The sequence below is a fragment of the Elephantulus edwardii genome, unplaced genomic scaffold (assembly GCF_000299155.1).
Source record: "Elephantulus edwardii isolate Elephantulus edwardi_28Jun2011 unplaced genomic scaffold, EleEdw1.0 scaffold00333, whole genome shotgun sequence".
NCBI classification, from domain to species: domain Eukaryota; kingdom Metazoa; phylum Chordata; class Mammalia; order Macroscelidea; family Macroscelididae; genus Elephantulus; species Elephantulus edwardii.
In genome coordinates, this window is record NW_006400083.1 from 464,730 (window position 1) to 483,870 (window position 19,141).

The window sequence follows — 19,141 nt, forward strand, 5'->3', positions numbered from 1 at the left end:
TCCATTGTCCAACCCATGATCTGACAGCTTGTATCTTAAGCTTTCTTGGCTTCTGTGATTCCAAACACGTCAACTGTTGACATTATTTTTTTCTTTTGACCAGTGTCCCTTAAGTTTAGTTGTACTGTCTCCAAGGGAAGGTGACATGTCCTGTTATCCGAGGTGACTTTCCCCGGTGCACAGCTTCCCGGCTTCCCTTCCGCCCAGGAGCACGTTCTCCCGCCGGTTTTTCTGTGTACCTGAAAGATGCCTCTTTGCTATTATCCGAGGTGACTTACCCTGGTGCGCAGCTTCCTGGCTTCCCTTCCGCCCAGGACAAAATGCTGGCTATTAGAACCCAAAATTACATTAAAAAAATAAACCATCACAACTAAGTGAGATTAGTAAGAGAAATCGAAGGATAGTTCAACATACGAATAACGATCAACTTAGTTCATCACATTAACAAAGCAAAGAACAAAGGCCACATGATCCTATTAATCAATGCAGGAAAAGCCTTTGACAAATCAATATCCCTTCCTGTTTACAACACCCAGTGAAATAGAAATAGTGAGGAATCTCCTCAACATAGCGATAAAGTATATATGCAAAACCAAGAGTCAACATCATTCTCAATGGAGAGTGACTAAAGACATTCTCCTTACAAATAGGGACCAAGCAAGGCTGCCCACTATCATCACTCCTATTAAATATTGTATTGGAAGTTTTATCTAAGGTAAAAAGACAAGAGAAAGAAATAAGATGCATTCAAATCGACAAAGGTGTGATGAAAATGTCACTATATGCAGAGGACATAAGAGTGTACACAGAAAAAAGACTCTATATAAAACCTGTTAGACTTAATAGCTCAATTTAGTAGAGTGAGAAGATCTAAGATCAACATAAAGAAATCAGCTGAATTTCTCTACAGCAACAAAGAAAGCATCAATAAAGGAAACTAGAAAAGCAACACCATTTACAACAGCCAACCACAAGATGAAACACCTAGGAATAAACCCAACTAGAGATGCAAAAGATCTATAAGGCAAACTACAAAACACTACTAAGAGAAAAAAAAATCAGAGACCTAACTAAATGGGAAGATATTTCTTGTTCAAGATAGGAAGGTTAGACATTGTCAAAATGACAATCCTACCGAAGGCAAATGGAGCTTTGGTGGCCTAGTGGTAAGAAGCTGTGCTGCAATCCCAAAGGCATGTGGTTCAAATCTATCAACTGCTCTGCGGGAAAATTATGGACAATCTCCTCCTACGCAATTAACTGGCTCTGAAAACTCATTGGAGGGTCAGCTATGAGGTTCAGCTATGACTCAACAACACACAACATCCCAAAGCAAGCTACAGTTTCAATAAAATCTTAATACAGTTACCAAATTTATTCTTAAAAGAGATAGAAAAGACAGTTTCCACTTTCATTTGGAAAGTAAAGAGACCTCTTCTGAAAAACAAAAATGAAGTTGGAGGTGTCTCACTTCCTGATCTCATAACCTATTTCATAGCCATAGAAATCAAAACAACATGGTATTCGTACAGTTGGACAGACAGATCAATGGAATAGAATTGAGAATACAGACATTAGCCCATCAACTTGTGGTCAACTTATATTTGTCAAGGTAATCAAACCTACTAAATGAGGCAGTGACAGTCTCTTTAACAAATGGTGCTGGCAAAGTTAAACATCTGCCTGTGGAAAGCTAAAATAGGAACCACATATTATATTGTACACAAAAATCAACTCAAGGTGGATCAGAGACCTAGTGGTAAAACCCAGAACCGTAAGGACCATAAGAGACATAATGGGAATAAAATTGGAAGCTTTCGTCTACGGCAGAAATAGGCTTGTGAACATAGCAAAAATAGCTGAAACTGGAGAAGATAAAATCGACTAATGGGACCTTTTGAAACTAAATAGCTGTGTGCATAAAAAAACTTTCTCCAATAGGGTGAAAAGAAACTCCACAGACATGGGAAAAAAATTGGCATTGACATTCAGACAAGGGTCTCATAAATAAAATATGCAGGATACCTCAAGGCCTCTAGAAGAAAAAGACTGATATTTCAATTATAAAATGGGCACAAGACACATAAAGCTCTTCACAAAGGGGAACATTTGGAAGCACAATGGATGCATGAGGAAATATTCAAAATAATCAACAGAGAGATAGATGTAAATCAATACAACAGTGAGATATCACCTCACTCCAGAAGCAATAAATTGGAACTCTTATGCACAGCTGGCCAGATTGTAAAATGATACAACATCTGTGGAAACTATTTGGTGTTTGCTCAAAAAGCTGAACATAGAAATCCCTTATGTCCAGAAAAAGGAGAAGGGGGAAAATCACTGAGAAAGCAGAGGCTAGTGGGTAAACACGGGGGTAAGGGACTGGGAAATGTTCAATGGGGACTAGAAAAGATGGAGTGATAAAATATAATGTATATGAAAGATTTATATAAAACAAAAGACATGTGAAAAACAAAACATATATGAATGATTGTATAAAACAAATTACATATGTAAATAAAGATGTATATAATGATTATATGCAAATAAATAATTTTTTAAAAAACATCTTAAGGATGTATAGTTAAAAGGTTATTCAATATCAGTCATTAAAAACCATAAGGCCCCAACGGATCCTATTAGTTTGCTGGACAGAGAACATGGGGGCAGCAGCAAAGGATGGGAAGATCTTCTTCCCATTATGCATGGTGCCCAAGTCAAAGCAAAAGCTCAGAAATAGTAGTATTGTTTTTATGAATATCAATTGATTATCATTATTTCCTCCATTTTATAGCCAAGAAAGCTGGGGGAAAAGTGGAGAAATAAATTTTTCAAAGTAACACTTACTGGCCAAGTGGCTTGATTAGACTTCAAGTACGGGGATTGTGCTTTACTTCTCTAAAAAACAGCAACAGCAAACACTTCGATGTATCTGGGGCTTACAGTCTTCCAGACACTCTTCTTTGTGGGGAGATTCTGTGTAAATCTCTGTAATGGGTGTCATTCATGCATCTGACTCTCAGTGGGTTTTCTGAGGCAGTAAGCATCACAGGACGAGAATGCCCATCTGTCTTCTGCAGAGCAGCTGATGGATTTGAACCACATGCCTTTGGGTTGGCAGCACAACTGCTTACACTAGACCAGCAGAGTTTGTTTGTCATAACTAGTGGGGCACAGCTTCCAGCTTCTCAGCAGCACACAAGCCACATGGCAGGACAAACTGGGTAGTGAGCACACAGAATAGATGCTCAATATTTGTATGTTAAAAAAAAAGAATGAATGGATGAGTTTTTTTATTCTTCATCTGTAAAATGAAGATAATAAAAATCTCACTCTCCAAGAATTGTTGAGGTGGCCTAGTATTAACAAGTTTCACTGCAATCCCTAAGGAATGTAGTTCGAGGTCACCAGCTGCTCCACAGGGAAGGATGAGCAATCTCCTCCCGTGTGATTAACTGCCTCTGAAAACCCGCTGGAGGGTCAGCTGTGTGTTGGTTCCAACTTGACCATACACAATAACAACAACAACATACACACATGATATATATAACATGTACAGCTGCTGGCACAGGGATGGGCAGCCTTCAGTCTGATGTGCATACGGTTGTCAAGAGTCTGAGCTGATACAATGTCCAGCTCCTACCTACCTGTCTGTCCTGTGCTAAGGTCCGAGGATGAAGAACCAAAAAAGGCCAAGACCAGTTCCCAGGAACGCCAGGTGGTGCGTTTCAGGAGGGCATTCTACATGCCAGCCCAGGCCTCTTCCCACACCCCAGTAGGAATCTGTGTGCTGGGGTCCTGGGACGAGTCTGCAGTGAGGCATAGGTACACAGAGATGTTGGTTCTGGGACCTTTACAGGGAAGACTCTAGGATTAGGGCACATGCCAATTTAAGAATCCCGGTGCTGCTGGATGCTCTTGTTGTTATGTGCCATCATATTGGAACTGACACAAAGCTGATCCTCCAACAGGTTTAAAGAGGCTGCAAATCTCACAGGAGGAGATTGCCCATCTTTGTCCCATAGGGCAGCTGGTGGATTTGAACTTATCACTAGGCCACTGGAGCTCCCTTAGGGCAGGAAAGCCCAGTTTTCTCACTTCAAGGTGGGACGCTGTCTAACTTATCCTATACAGTTCCCTGCTTAGTCTCAGTTATTTCTTGAGTCCAGGTTCTAGTGGATGAGGGGTCATGTTCCTAAAACAATTGGTGCAGCAGTTTGGAATCCTTTGAGTGGAAGTCACAGCCTTCCGGGAGCTGGGGAGGCCTTAAAGACAATCTTATTTATTATCATCTACTATTGTACTAATGAGAATATGGAGAAATAGATCGAGTAACAGGGTCAAGATCACACAACTGGCTGGTGGCAGGACCAAGGTTAGGGCTTCTAAGTTTGCTCCTCTCTTCCCAACATGATGCTTTCTCACTTATTCCTGGGGCTGAAAGAAGCCGGTTGTGACTTTCCTGGGTCCAAGTGCCCGTGCAGCAGGCTAGGTCTGAGGTCTAGGTGGCTTGTGTCCTCCACCCTCTCAGCTTCCCCAACCAGCCCCTTTTCTACTTGCCTAATTCCTTTGCTCCCCCTTCTGCCTCCAGGGATAGCAATTGCTTAGCTCTAGATTATTCCTTGGCTGATTTGATCTGAGAGCTGGAAACACAATGTTAATTAATGTGTCTGTGACTTTTAGGCCTGCTGCTGAGGCCCAAGTCCTCGCTGTCCCCAGAGTCCAGCAGGCTTTGTGAGCTGGCCCTCTGGCTTCTCCCAGCCAAGCCACAAATGCATATTTTAATAGTGCACATCTGTTAGCTGTATAATTTCCCGTATTTGCCCTCTTCGTTTACTTGATGGAGACCCTCAAGGGTGTCCCTTGGTTCTACCCAATGTATTTGCTTTGCAATTTTGCTGGAATATAATATAATTCTGTTCTCACATCTCCTGCAGGTTCTAATCAGGCTCTTATTTTATTTAATTAAAAATCTATCTTAGGCAAATAGACTAAATCAGGATTCTCTCTTGTTCCTGGAATGCAGGGAAGGCAGCCCCCCTTAGGGAACTGGCTGGGACATTTCATCTGGCTGAGATGTCATAGCACAGCAGATGGGGAAGACTGGCTGCACCAGGGTGGAGCAATCCCTCTGTCTTTGTTCTCTGGAACAGCTTCCCTGCCTACCTTCTGTTGCTGAGCAGAAGCCTCCTATCAGCCAGCTGAGGGCTGCTACAGGGCTTCCCTCTGGGGTGGCAGGGATGTACTTGACATCAGAGATTCAGCAAACAGAGTTCCTAGGGTCAGTAGAGGCTGGAGACCTCCCATGACCTTGAGGACTCATCAGGGAGGATTGTGAGCATGGCTCAGGCAATTTCTTTTTGGGGAGGGGCTTTTGTGTTGTCTGCATAGAAGGCTCCTCCAGCTGCCAGGAATTGTAGCAGGTAATGATGCTGTGCCCGCTGGAATGCCCCTCCTCCTGCTCAGCCACACTGGTACAAACTGTTGCTATATACTGGAATATAGCACAACAAAACCTGCTGCTGTCCATTGGACTTCTGAGGCTATCGTTACAGGAGGAGACTGTTCATCTTTACCCTTAGGAGCAGCTGGTGGATTAGAACTTTCAGTTAGCAGCCTGATACACTACCCAATGCACCCAGGCCTCCTTGGAACATAACAAGCCCATCCCAAACCCAGCTATGTGCCAGAGAGAATGTCCAGCCATGTCCTGTGGGGATTGGCTGTCCTTTAGGCATGACTCAGTATAAAACTGAGGCTGAGTAGCTAGTGTTGGTTTGTAGCTGGCCGACCTGGAGCCTTATTTGAATGTGACTGAGTTGTGGGCATCCCTTTGCTTACTGACCTCACTTCCTTATTTGGAATAATTAAGATTTTGGATGCTGGATTTGCATAGAGTTGGGATGCCAGAGATCACAGGCACACATGCATGTGTCTTACTGGGTGAGTGTTTTACTGATGTGATGTTAGGACAAGATGCATCTCCATCTGTTCTAGGTTCTTAGGGGGGATGCCGGAGCAAGGTCCTGGTAAGGGAAAAGCTAATCTAAGGTTTGGTAGTTTGAATGTGGCCAGCAGCACTGTGGAAGAAAAACCTGGTGGTCTGCTTCATAGGACTGCAGCCAAGAATCACCCAGGCACAGTTTTGTGCTGCCCATGGAGACTCCACGGGAACCTCTTGTTTCTCCCTGTCCTCCGCCGTCCCCGCAGGGTGCAAGCCAACAGACTGCAGAGCACTCCAGAAAGAGGCTTAGGTAAGTATAAAGGTGAGCACTTGGCAACACCCTTAGCAAAGTTCTTTCTGGATTTTGCAGGTCTCAACAGCAGACTCCTCCAGGACCCCCACAATGCAGCATCCACACCTGCAGGCCCTCTCACAGGCCAGAGTGAGCACTAAGGGCTGTAGGAAGCTCACCACTGACTGGCCTGAAGGCCTTCTGGTCCTGAGCTCACCCCGGTTAAGCGTTCCTCCGGGCCTGTCTGCTGCAGTGTTCCGAGTACTCTGTCCTGGTGCATTAGCCTGTATAGATCCGATGGTAACTTTACACCTCATCAATATTTCATCTCAGAGCTGTGTCCAACTGCCACCTTGCTGTCTGTCACACCTTCTATGCAGCTTCTCACAGAGGGTGAGGACAATAACTCTGGTCTCTGTTGACCAGGGTCTGGGGAGATGCAGCCTCGTCCCAAGTGGGGGCTAGGTGAGCCCCTTGTTCTCCGAGTACCAGTTTCTCAGCTGTGCTAACACTCTGCTGTGGGATGTATCAGGACAGCTGAGATGAGGTGTGTGGAGGAACTTGGAAACCTGCTGAGAACTATGTCATTACCTCTGTGGTAGCCTAGCATCCTGGCCCCTGTTCCTCATCAACTTCTGGCCAGTGGAGGGAGAGGAGACTTCAGAGATTAGGGCAAGGCAAGTTAGGAGGCCCTGGGCCCATGGCCACATTTTCAGGCAGGACTTCTGGGAGGAACTGGGAGTGATGGTGCACCAAGGAGACAGGTGACTTTTGGGATCAGGGCCTAGAATGCACCCTTCCGTGAAAGACTTAGGACAGCACCTCGCCTTGAAGAGCAGTGGAGGCCAGGAGGGAACCAGGCTGCTGCTGGTTCTCATGGGCTCTGAGGTCTCTGGGAGAAACAGGTTTGAGGTCAATTTTGATAAGGGTGGTAGTGGAACAGGAGGCCAGCTTAGGAGAAAGGGGATATGCGTTTGCCTTTAACTCCATTGCCAGAAGAGGTTAGTCACATAGAACTGCTCCCTGGTAGACCAGCCTGCTTCCAGGGGCCCTAATTTGCAACTGGACATAGCAGCATTGGACAAGGCCAGGGGCCAGTTTGGCACCACTTTCTGATCTGCTAATGCAGGAACCTTTCCTTCCTCTCTTCCCTGGGTTAGGAAGAACAGAGGAGTGAGCCCTGCAGGATGCTCCCAGTGGCAAGTGGCCCAGGCTGGCTGGCTGGACCCTCCTGGAGAGGAGCTGCTGGGCCTCCCCAGCATCCCCACCACCTTGTTGCCCTCCCATATGGACCCTCCTTACCCAGGACTGTGAGGCGTGCAGGGCGGGACCGGATGGCAGCCTGGATGGCCTGGCACTCGTACACTGCATCGTCCTGCAGTTCTGCCCGCAGAATCTTCAGGTGATGCTCACCTGACAGGTGGTTCCCTACCACCAGGTACTGCGGGTAACCTGTGGAGACAGCAGGCCTGTCAGCGGAAGGCAGCCATTCACTATCAACAGTCAGGGACTGCAAGTGCAGTGTGCAGGGTGCTTGGCGGCTGGGCCCTGATCACAGGAGGAGAAGGGGAGAACTAGATTTCCAGACAGCTGCAAGTGTGTGTGTGGTATGGTGTGTGTATGTATGTGTGGTGTTGGTGTAAAGTGTGTATGTGTGTGTGATGTGTGTGTGGAATGTGGTGTGTGTGGTGAGTGATGTGCCTGTGTGTGATATGTGTGGTGTATAGTGTGGTGTATGTTTGCAGTGTAGGATGTCTGTGACGTGACGTGTGTGGGGTGTGTGTGGGGTGCGTGTTCATATAGTATATGTTTGCAGTGCAGGATGTGTGATGTGTGTGGGGTGTATGTGTGCAGTGCAGGTTGTGTGTGCTATGTAGTGTAGTGTGTGTGCTGTGTAGTTGTGGAGTGTGTGTGTGGTGTTTGTGTGCAGTGCAGGATGTGTGTAATGTGTGATGTGTGTGGTGTGTAGTGTATGGTATGAGTGTGTGTGGGATATATGTTTGCAGGATGTGTGAGATGTGGAATGTGGTGTGTGATGTGTGTGGGGGGTGTGTGGCGTATGTGTACAGTACAGGATGTGTGTGATGTGTAGTGTGGTGTGAGTGCATGTGATATATGTGCACAGTGCAGGATGTGTGTGATGTGTGACATGTGCGTGTGAGGCGTGTGGAGTGTGGTATTGTAGTGTTTGCATGTGGTACGTGTGATAGATGTAGTGTGTATGAGAGTGTATTTTTGATGTTCATGTATGTGTGATGTGTGTATGTGTGGTGTGTGCAGGGACTGTGATATCTGTGTGGTGTGTGGTGTGGAGTGTGTGTGGGATGCGGTGTTTGTGTGGTTTGTGTGACATATGGTACATGTGTGGTGTGTGTCTAATGTTTGAGTGTGGTGTGCATGTGTGGTGTGTGACATTGTGATGTGTGTAATATGTGTGCGGGGTGTGGTGTCATAGTGTTTGTGTATGTGTGGTGTTTATGTAGAAGGTGCTGTGTGTGGCATGTGTGTAGGGTCATATGTGATGTATGTGTGTGATGTGTATGTGATGTGTGAATGCGTTGTGCGTCTTATATGTGTTGATGTGGTGTGCATAATGTATGTGTGTGGTATGTAGTGTGTGAAATGTGTGTCATGCTTGTGTGTGGGGTGTACGTGTAGAGTGTGGTATGTGTGTGTGGTGTTTGTTGTGGTGTGTGGAGTGTATATCTAATGCTTTTTTGGTATGTTTTGTGTGTGAAGTGCGGTGTGTGTGTAATGTCTCTATGTGTGTGTGTGTGTGTGTGTGTGTGTGTGTGATGTGTGTGTGGAGGGTGATGTGTTTGTGTGTGGAGTGTATTAGTGTGTCCCTGTGTTTTGTGTGTATGGTATATGGGATGTGTGTAGTGTTTGTGTGTGAAGTGTGTGTGGTATGTGGGATGTGTGTGTAGAATGTGTTGGGTGTGTTTAGTGTTTCTCTCTGTGTGTAATGTGTGTGTGGGGTGTGATATATGTGTGTATATCTGCATATGTGTCTATGAAAGTGTGGGAGCAGCTGCCCCTACTGCACAGCCCCCACTTTGTGTTCCAGGTGCTTGTAACTATGACTGATGCTGAGCAGTTGTCAGTGGAGTTCCAGGCTAAAAGGGACTAGGAAGCAAGTGGTAATCTACTTCTGAAAACAGCCTATGTAAACCCTGTGGGCCACAAGAGAGCCAATCCTATGGGCCCCAGAGCTGGTGCAGACCAGGAGGCTTTCATTCTCTCATGCGGGGTGGGTGGGAGGCCCTATGTGTTGGGAGAGCTAACACCAACAGCCAAAGTGCTGTGGCGCATTAGGGGCTGAGCAGCTGGTGGAGAGTTTGCCTCCAATTCACCAGTCACTCTGAGAGAGGAAGAACAGCAGTCAGCTCTGAGAATAGTTTGCAGCCTCGGATCATGGGGGTCATCACGAGGACTCGACAGTAGTGGGTTAACAATGACAAGGACAAGGATATAGAGAGGGAAGGAGAGGAAGAGGTGATTAACACTCCAGCCAGGTCATTAGCCTGCCAAGGGGAAGGCACTGGGGGTAGCGCTTTGATAAGTGGACGTCCATAGAGACAGTGAGGGTGAGATTCAGGACAGAGAGGGGGCAGAGTGAGAGAAAGGGAGGACCAGAGGCTCTGGGAGAGGTGCAAGAGTATCTCTAAGAAGGAAGCTTTGCTCCAGTACCCAGAACAGACAGGAAGGAGAACGAGGTTTCCCTGCCAGTGCCCACTACTCTGGCCACTTTGAACTATAAGCACCCCTTTACTAGGTATTCCTGCTACCCACCCATAAACCCGGAGGCCTGATTAAGCACTTATGAGGCACTCAGGACACTTAGGAGTTTGGGGCCCCTTGTACCATTGGTGATGAATAATAGATAAATGGAAGGTTGAAAATTATAAATCATTGAACAGCTTTCTCACTGCTCTGTGTGGCTGAATAGAAATGACAACCAATGTTGTGGCTGGCCAGGTTTACCAGATCTTCTTTTTCCTTGTCTCAGGCCCTAAACAGCACTTCTGAGTTCTGCCTGCCTACCTGAGCCTACCCCACTGTGGGCTCACACCTGGACAGCTGCACCATCTCCCTGTCGGGCCCCTTATTTCCTCAGCCACTTCCCTGCTGCCTCTGTCAGCCCCAAATGGCTCATCACCTTCCTCCTGACAAGGCTCCTCAAAGATGGGCCCCAGGCGAGGGAACGGGGAGTATTTTGCTTTACAGAGAAGAATGGCCTCTAGCCAATGAAAAGGACAGAACAGAGACAGATAGACTAAATCTCCTTGTTTCTCCTAGCAGCATCTCACAGCAGAGACACAATTGTTTTTATGTGCCATTGAGTTGACTACAATTCATAGCGACCCTATGAACAATGGCATTGAACCCTGAAGTATCTTTAGCCAACATCACCATCTCTGACACACCTCATCTCATTGCCACAGTTGTGTTAATCCATCTTATCCAGGGTCTTACTCTCCTGCACTGACCCTCCACCATCCCAAAAATTATGTCGTTCTCCCTTCTGCCCACATGCCTAAAGTATGTGAGATGGGGCTTCAAAATCCTTGCCTCCAAGGAGCAACCTGATTTCACCTTCTCTAGGACTGATCTGCTCTCTTGGCAGTCTTTTCCAGCACCACAACTCAAAGGCATCAATTCTTCTGTCATCCTTTGTTGTCATTGTCCAGCTCTTTGATACATAGTAATAAATGCGAAGACTATGGCCTGGGTCAGGTTCACCTTAGTCTCTAGATTGACATTAGCACTCTGGAGAGGTCCCAAACCAACTCATCTTTTGAGTTCCTGATTGCTGGTGCCAAATGGGTTGACTGTGGTTGCAAATGTTGTTGTTAAGTGCTGTTGAGTCACCTGAAACTCATAGCGATCCTATGTTCAATAGCTCTGAGCCCTGCTCTAGCCTGAGCCAACTTCATTGTCTCCAACGCCCCTAACCTCAATACCACAGTCATTGAGTCAATGCATCTCATCCATGGTCTTCCTCTCCTGTGCTGTCCCTCCACACTCCCAAGCATAATATCCCTCTCCAAGACTGGTCCCCCCTTGCAACATGCCCACGGTATGTGAGATGGAGCTTCAGAATCCTTGCCTCCAAGGAGCAGCCTGGTTTTACCCTCTCCAGGACAGACCTATTTGTTCTCCTAGCATCCCATGGTATATTCAATACTCTTCTCCAGCACCACAAGTCAAAGGCATACATTTTCCATCATCCCTAATCATTGCCTGGCTTTCTGATGCATAGCAAAGTAATTGTGAAGACCATAGCCTGGATCAAAGTGCACCTTACTCTCTAGACTGACACCATTGCTCTTTCACACTCGGGAGAGGTCCCTGACAGCAGACTGTCCCAATGCAATTAGTCTTTTAATTTTGTGGCTGCTGGTATCATGAATGTTGATTGTAGAGCCAAGCAAGCTGAAGCTGTTAACAATCTCAATCTCTTCACTGTCTATAGCTCTCTTTAAATAGTCATGTCTCTTTGTGGGGCTTGGATTTTCTTGTGAGATGTGAGTAGAATTGTAGAGTGGAATTCCTGTATAGATTTTTCTTGGCAGTGATCTTTATAGGCAATGGTGACACAGTGGTTAAAACACTCAACTGCTGAACAGAGGGTTTGTGGTTTGAAGCCATCAGCTATTGTGGGGGAGCACGATGAGTCAATCTGCTTCCATAGAGGTTAAGAAGATGAAGAGATCAAGAAATGAAGCTTCAGAAGCTCCATGCAGCAGCTCTGCTCTGCCCTGGAGTTGTAATTGACTCGATGGCAGTGAACTTACATGTCATGGAGGCCGTTTCTTAGAACTTTTGCCACAATGTTGTCCTGCAGGCTCAAGTCATCCACTTTTAGGTTAGCAGCTGATTGCAAACCCCTTGTGCACCCAGAAATGCCAGAACATCTTAGTTTTTTAAGGGGCCCACCAACACTCCCAAGTGCTCTTGTTGAGGGAGCTATACTGTTAACCACAAGGTGGTGTCTTTTCTGGTGGTTCAAATCCACTGACTGCTCTGTGGAAGAAAGATGGGTGATCTCCTGTGCGACCATGGCCGCCAACCTTACCAGTGTCAGCTGAGATTCTACTTGGACTTGATAGCAATGAGTTGAACAATGTTGCAGGAAACTAGAGAACTCAAACTCATTGTTGTTGTGTCAGAATTCGTCACAGCTGACCCTCCAATGGGCTTTCAGAGATAGCAAATTGTATGGGAGGAGATAACCCACTGTAATCCCAAGGAACTCTGGTGGCCTAGTGGCAAGAAGCTGCACTGCAATCCTAAAGATGCATGGTTTGAATCCACCAGCTGCTCTGTGGGAGAAGGATGGGTAATCTCCTCCCTTGCGATTAACTGCCTCTGAATGTCCACTGGAGGGTCAGCTATGGATTGGTTCTGATTCTACGGTAAACATTAACAACAACAATTTAAAGGAACAATGTCTTTGGGTTGGAAGCACAGCTCCCTACCTACTAAACCAACAGAAAGAAAATACCTGTAATAACTACCTATGCTCAAATGACAGCAGTGTCAGCGATGCTGCTGATTCCTACACTGGCTGAGAGATTTCACAAGCTGGCCTCAATCTGCCTCCATAAGTGAAGGCCCTGCGGAGGAGGTGGACCAGCCTTCCTAGGGGGAGGGGATTCATGCCTGCTCTCTGAAGTGGCTTCCTAAGATGTTTTCTGGGCAGTCTCCCTGCAACAGGGCCTGGGTCCCATCTGGACATGGCCATCACTGGCCCAGCAGCCTCTTCTACTGTGTACCACACAAACAGCTTTGGTCCTCTAAGTCCCACTGCCCCCCTTCCTGCCCTCTGTTGAGCTTTGGGAAGGAGCCCAGGTGAATGAAGCCTCCTAAGGATGGGATCAGGGCTGGAAGTGGATTCTGCGTCTTCCTCTCCTCGCTCAGGGTAGCTGCCTCGCTGCCCCAGCCCTAAGCCCAACCTGGAGCCTGAAGACCTGTGATTGGTCCCCATTCTCCTGTAGGCATCTGGGCTGGAGCTCCTCTTTTGTTGTCCTTCCAGCTATCAGCAGCAGGGTTTGACGTTCATGACCTGTTGGTGAATGGGTAGTGAGTTTAGTTATAAGTTTGTTTGTATTTGCCTAATTAGACAATGTGCTGCGATGTTATCCCAAGGACAGACAACATCTTCAAACTATCAGAAGCCTCGATTCTGAAGACTTTTCTAGTTCCTTCTGCTGTATCATTACTTCCCAGGGAGGAAAATTATTTTAAGTCTGCATTCTACAGTCAAATCACCTGGGTTCCAAAGTCTGCTTTACCTCTTCCTGGCTCTTTTGCTTTGGATAAGTGATACGAACTTCTCTGTGTCTGGTTTCCTTAAAGGTGAAGAGAGGATAATTATGGAACCTTACCAGGTTACAGGAGGGGTGGTCATTCTTGTCTTTCAAATGAGAGACCCCGGTTTGCGTCTCATGCACACCCACCTGCCTGTCAGAGGACCATCCATATTGCTGCGATGCCGAACGACATTTAGGGGAACTTCCAGACTAGGACAACTAGGAGGAAAGACCTGGTAGTCCACTTCCAAACAGTTAACAATGGAAATCCTGTGGCTTAGGATGGCTGGATCTGCCAGTAGCCATAGAGGGGGCAGGCATAGGGCCATGCAGCATTGCCTTCTGTTGGGATGGGGTTCCTCTGAGTTGGGGTAGTCTGATGACAGCTAACAAGAAGAAGAACTGTGTAGAGAGCCTGGCATATAGGAAGCTGCTCATAAATGCCAGCTTATAGAAAAAGGCAGCCTGGTGGGTCAGCCACTGAGACACACATCTTTGGGGAGCACAGAGATTCCTGGAAAGTTTGGAGATTAGAAGGCAGAGTCTCAGACATTGAGATTGGTTACAGGTTTGGGAATTGGTTAAGGTTTGAGTGAATTTTTTTCTCAATTGTGACTTTGTTTACCCTGCATATAAAGGAAGAGATACCTCCCCTCACCCCTTCTGGATTATTGTAGATTTAGAAGATAATGTCTGGGACATACTCAAGCCTCTTAGAAGAAAAACAACATTCTATTGATATGAGGAAGAGTATTTACAATTCATTTTCTTTGATAGATTTTCCCAGTCTCTGTCAGCAGAAAGACATTTAAGTTTTTAGGTTTGGTATAATTCCTGATAGATGAAATGAGACTTGAGAGTGAAGGCAGAAGAGACAAGAGCTGCTCAGAAAGTCCCACAGCTTTGTGCCGTATGGTCTTCATGCAAAATCCTGTACCAGCAAGTGCTCTGCAAGCATAGAATTGACTTCTAGGATTCTCACAGCCACATCAGGCCTGTGAACAGTATTTACTGAGCATGTAAATGTTTATTGGGGTCCCTGAGCAATACACTAGCTAAATGCTTTGCTAGCCAGAAGGTTAGCAGTTCAAATAGGACCTCCTCAGCAGGTCCCTGGAAGAAAGGTCTGGTTTTCTCCTGAAAGGGCACGGCCTTGCCAACCCCACACAGCAGTTCAACTCCAAAACAACAGGTCACATGGGTGGGAACTGAATGGGTGGCAACTCACAAAATAGAGGAACAATAATATTTTTCATCACAGGTGTCATTGTGCAACTTTTGGACAAGTGAGCAAATAGAGGCAAATGCTTTATTAACCTTGATTTTCTTGCCTCTTGACAGGCTACCCAACCCTCTTTCTATAAAGGGGTCCAACTGCACAGGAAGTGCTGCCTGCTTGCCTGAATGTACACTCCTCCAGCACTCAGCAGGAACCAGCCAGGGCTCAGGTGGGCACTCTTCACTTTGGCAAGGACTGAATACTGGAGGAGCAATTCCATCCGTAATACAAAGTGAAGGTCTCTCTAAGAGCCATCTTGCAACGTGCTACAGGGCTTTCGCTTGGCCACTAGCTAAATCAGATCCCACTTAACAGAAGGCTGAAACCCCTGCCCAGAGCTCAGCTCTTTCCTGAAGGAGCAGTGGTGCTGGGCCGTGTGTGAGCAGCTCAGGTTGGGAAAGTCACCTCATCCCTGGTTTTTCTAGGTTAAGAGAATTAAGAATCTCAAAAATTGGCTGGTTCCCATAACACTTAACACTAAAGTGTTAAGGAAGCACAGTATGTTGTGGAGATATTATTGTATATTTTATCCATGCTCAGCTTGGCCACAGCACTCAAATCTTGTGAAGCTATTGAATAGTGTTATAATGTTTCAGTATATACTTTTGGCAAGACATAACTCACAAAAAAATTATTAATTTCCCAACCATCATGTTCCTGAGTGCACTTCAATTTTTTCTTTTCCTGCAGCTGTACACCAGGAGAGAGCAATGCTCCTCTTAGTTGAATATGTTTTCCTGTCTCCCCCTCATCCTCCAATTGCCCCCAAATCACAGGACAGTGGGTCCTGAGTTTTGAAATTTACAGTGGATATGAAGCTTGTGACAGGCTGGTGGGTAAGTGACCAAGGGTGATTAGATTTCTTTTTCCTCCAGGAGAAAGAATGGATTAGAGAGACATCTGTATGGGCTTATTGGTTTGGTATAATGGTGGTCATAGTCCAATGGTGATTAATTTTACAAAACACAGTGTATGGAAATGCTCGTATGAAAAACAATGTCAATGAAAGAAAGTATGGGGAAAATATACATGATGATGATGATGATGACGACGACGACGATGATAATAAATAATAAAAATCAGTTAACAAGTTGTGTGTCATGGGCATTAAGCAACAAGAACACACATCAGCCACAACAAAATGAGAGGTGTGCGTGGTATGGATTCTGGGCACAGCAGCTGGGGTGTGCTCATCAAAGACTGGAGTTTACTCCTAAAATGACTTTCCTTCCATTCCCATAGCCTGCTGGCTCCTAAAATGAACCAGGTTTCCCAAAGCATTTTCCATTTACATGGTCCCTTTACTGGCTGGGGAGAATCAGGGATGGCTTCTCACTAAATGATTATGCCTTGTCAGCAGGGGGATATATTTTGGGCCAAGGCACAGTGACATGTGAACTCTAGAAACCTGCTTTTACATGATCTGTGATCAGAGGGCCCCTCCAAGTCCTGTGGGTTCTGACTCAGGCATTGCCTCGAGGGAGCTGCCATGAAATGCTTATGGAGGTGGGTGGTTGGGTGGGTGGGAAGGATGGTGCCAGGAGAGAGGTCTGGGGGAGGTCTGAGATACTCACTAGAGAGGTCTCTGCCCACGCCCAATGCCAGGCCATCCTTGATCCACAGGACGAAGCCATCATACTCTGGGATGGCACACAGCAGGGTCACTGGTTGCCCTGACACCACCACCTGGTCCTGGGGCTGCTGGCTGAAGGAGTAGACCTGACCTGGGAGAAAACAAGAGAGAGCCAGTTTAGCTGTGGGAAGTGCTGCTGTGCAGAGTTGTTGGGGGTTTACCCTTATAGTGCAGAAGCAGAGTTGGGCTGGAGACTAGGCCCCACACTTTCTGTCTGGGGTCCTGCGGGCAGGGCTTCCTCACTGGCCTCTGCTCCAAGTTTCAAAATCCCAGTTACATTCTGTTGTGTGGAACCCCATGGCAATGTGTCAGAGCAGAACTGTGTCGCTCAAGGCCATTTTCTTCTAAAGTTCTTGTGTTTCCAGTGAAGGTTTACGCAGCAGTGCAGATTCCATTCAACAATTTCTATGCATGTTCTTCAGTGACATTGTTACATTCCTCACAACATATGAACATTCTATTTCTTTTCTGGTTGCTTCATTTCCATTAATCTAGTTTCCCTGGCTCTGTAAAAGTGTCATCATTATTTAAAAGTAAGAAACACGAAGTGAATAGAAAAAAAAATGTTTACTTTTTAAAGGATTGTTTAAAAAAAGGAATTGTTGGTTGTTTGGTCCCACATGGATAATGTTTTAAAGGAGGATCATTCCTAGGGGAGATACTATGTTTTGACATGATTCATTGTTTAAGTCACCTGCTGATCACAGACTTAGTTTTGGTTTAAAATTTGAAGAGTGTCTCAGATTACTAGTCTAAGAGACTGCTCTGGAATCAGCTAGTCCATGAGCTCTGTGTATGTGTGTGTGAACTGAAGAGACTGCTCCCATTTTTCTCAGATTCTCTCTCTCTCTCTGTGTGTGTGTGTGTGTGTATGAACTGAATGGACTGCTCCCCATTTTTCTCAGATTCTCTCTCTCTCTGTGTATGAACTGAAGGGACTGCTCCCCATTTTTCTACAGGCTCAGTCTGCCTACTGGGGCCCTGATAACCACAGTTGGTCACAGTAGTCAGGCACCTCTAGTGCCCCTGCCCTCAGGCAGACTTGAGTCCTCAAGCCATGTCTCCTGTGCACAATTTGTCCTACAGACAAATCTTCTTTACACTTTGGGTTTCCTTCTTTCTCTTTTGCTCCAGGCAAGAAGAGACAAAGAATTGTGTCTTAGATGGCTGATCATAAGTTGCTTTTTTGTAAATTTGTTACTGATATTTAAGAGACAATTTATGGAATAACTTTATGCCAAGCAATTTATACCCATTTCAATTTGTAACAGTAGCTAACCACTAAACCCTTCTCCATGTTTGCTGTCTCCATTCATCCTCTTCTTTCTCATGCTTTCTGCCTTGTCTTTTGAGCTTCATCCTTAGGCAAATGTTAGACTTTAATGTCCTGTGGTGGACTGTTGTAGGGAGTGAGCGGTAATTCTCTGGAGACATTGCTCACTTTAGAGGCCTGCCTATTGTTTGGTAGAAAATTGAGTTGTGAGTGACCAAGGGATTTGGAATGGAACTCTGCTGGCTTAGTGGTAGAGTGGTGTGCTGCCAACCAAAAAACCAATTGTTTAAACCCACCAGATGCTCCGTGGGAGAAAGATAGGCAATCTCCTCCTTTGGGATTTACTGCCTATGAAAACCTATTAGAGAGTAAGCCATGAGTTGATTCCGACTCAATAGCACATAACAACATCAACGAGGTGTTTGTAAAGCAGAGGGTCAGTGAAGACCCTCAGTGAGATGGATTGATAGCATCTGCGACAGTGGGCTTGGGCATGGAGGTGAGGGCTGGTGGTGATGGATGGAGACGACTCCACATTGATGAGCAACAATAATTGTAAGAGTCTCAAGTGTTCTATTCACATCAACCCAACATTTAACCTTCATTTTTAGTATTCTGAGCTTTGTTTCACATTTTTCTATTACTATGTCCAAGTTGTCCATGGAGGCTGAGGTTCGCGTGGCCTTACAGTCTTGTGGATTAATCATTTCCATCGATCTTTTTTTTTTAAGGAAAAATGTACATTATTCCTCAAAAAGAGGTAGGAATCCATTTAGAACCACTTAATGGAACACACCATGGAATGCCAAGAAAACAAATAGATCTCCCTTGGAGATGGAAACAAAGTTTCTCCTTTGAGACTAGGATTTTGAAGTTCTGTTTCACATCCTTCGGGCATGTGGTCGGGAGGGACCGGTTCTTGGAGAAGCACATTATACTTGGAATGGTGGAGGACAGTGCAGGCGAGTGAGACCAAGGATTAGATAGATTGATACAGTGACTGGGGCAATGGGGGTTGGTGTGTTCGAGTCAGTGAGACAGGCTTAGGACAGGGCCGACTTCAGAACTCTTGTATAGAGAGGGTCATTGTGAGTTTCAGGCAACTTGATGGCATATAACAACAACAACAACAACAGTGGACCAAACCTGTTCTGGAAAGGATGCAAGGGACGAACTGATTATCTCTGGTTCCTAAATTAATTTCCCCAGACACTCTCCCCCATTCTTCCTTGTCTTTTCATCTCCAGAGTAATATATCATATGGTCATCTGACTCAAAATGCCCCATGCCAGTCCATCTCATATCTCCAATGCCTAATATGTCAATATTTATGCGTTTCATTTCTTTCTTAACAATTTCTAATTTTCCTTCATTCATGGCTCTCACATTCCATGTACCAAT

General features: G+C 45.7%; 1 protein-coding gene across 1 annotated transcript in view; it reads right to left on the minus strand.

The window, feature by feature from the left end:
- KIRREL3 (kin of IRRE like 3 (Drosophila)) overlaps window positions 1–19,141 on the minus strand; it is a 241,687-nt gene that overhangs the window by 166,251 nt on the left and 56,295 nt on the right. Inside the window, exons 2-3 of the mRNA XM_006901568.1 lie at window positions 16,409–16,558; window positions 7,542–7,691 (exon numbers count right to left, since the gene is read on the minus strand). Of these exons, the coding sequence (XP_006901630.1) occupies window positions 7,542–7,691; window positions 16,409–16,558 (300 nt within the window). The remainder of the gene's footprint in view (window positions 1–7,541; window positions 7,692–16,408; window positions 16,559–19,141) is intronic.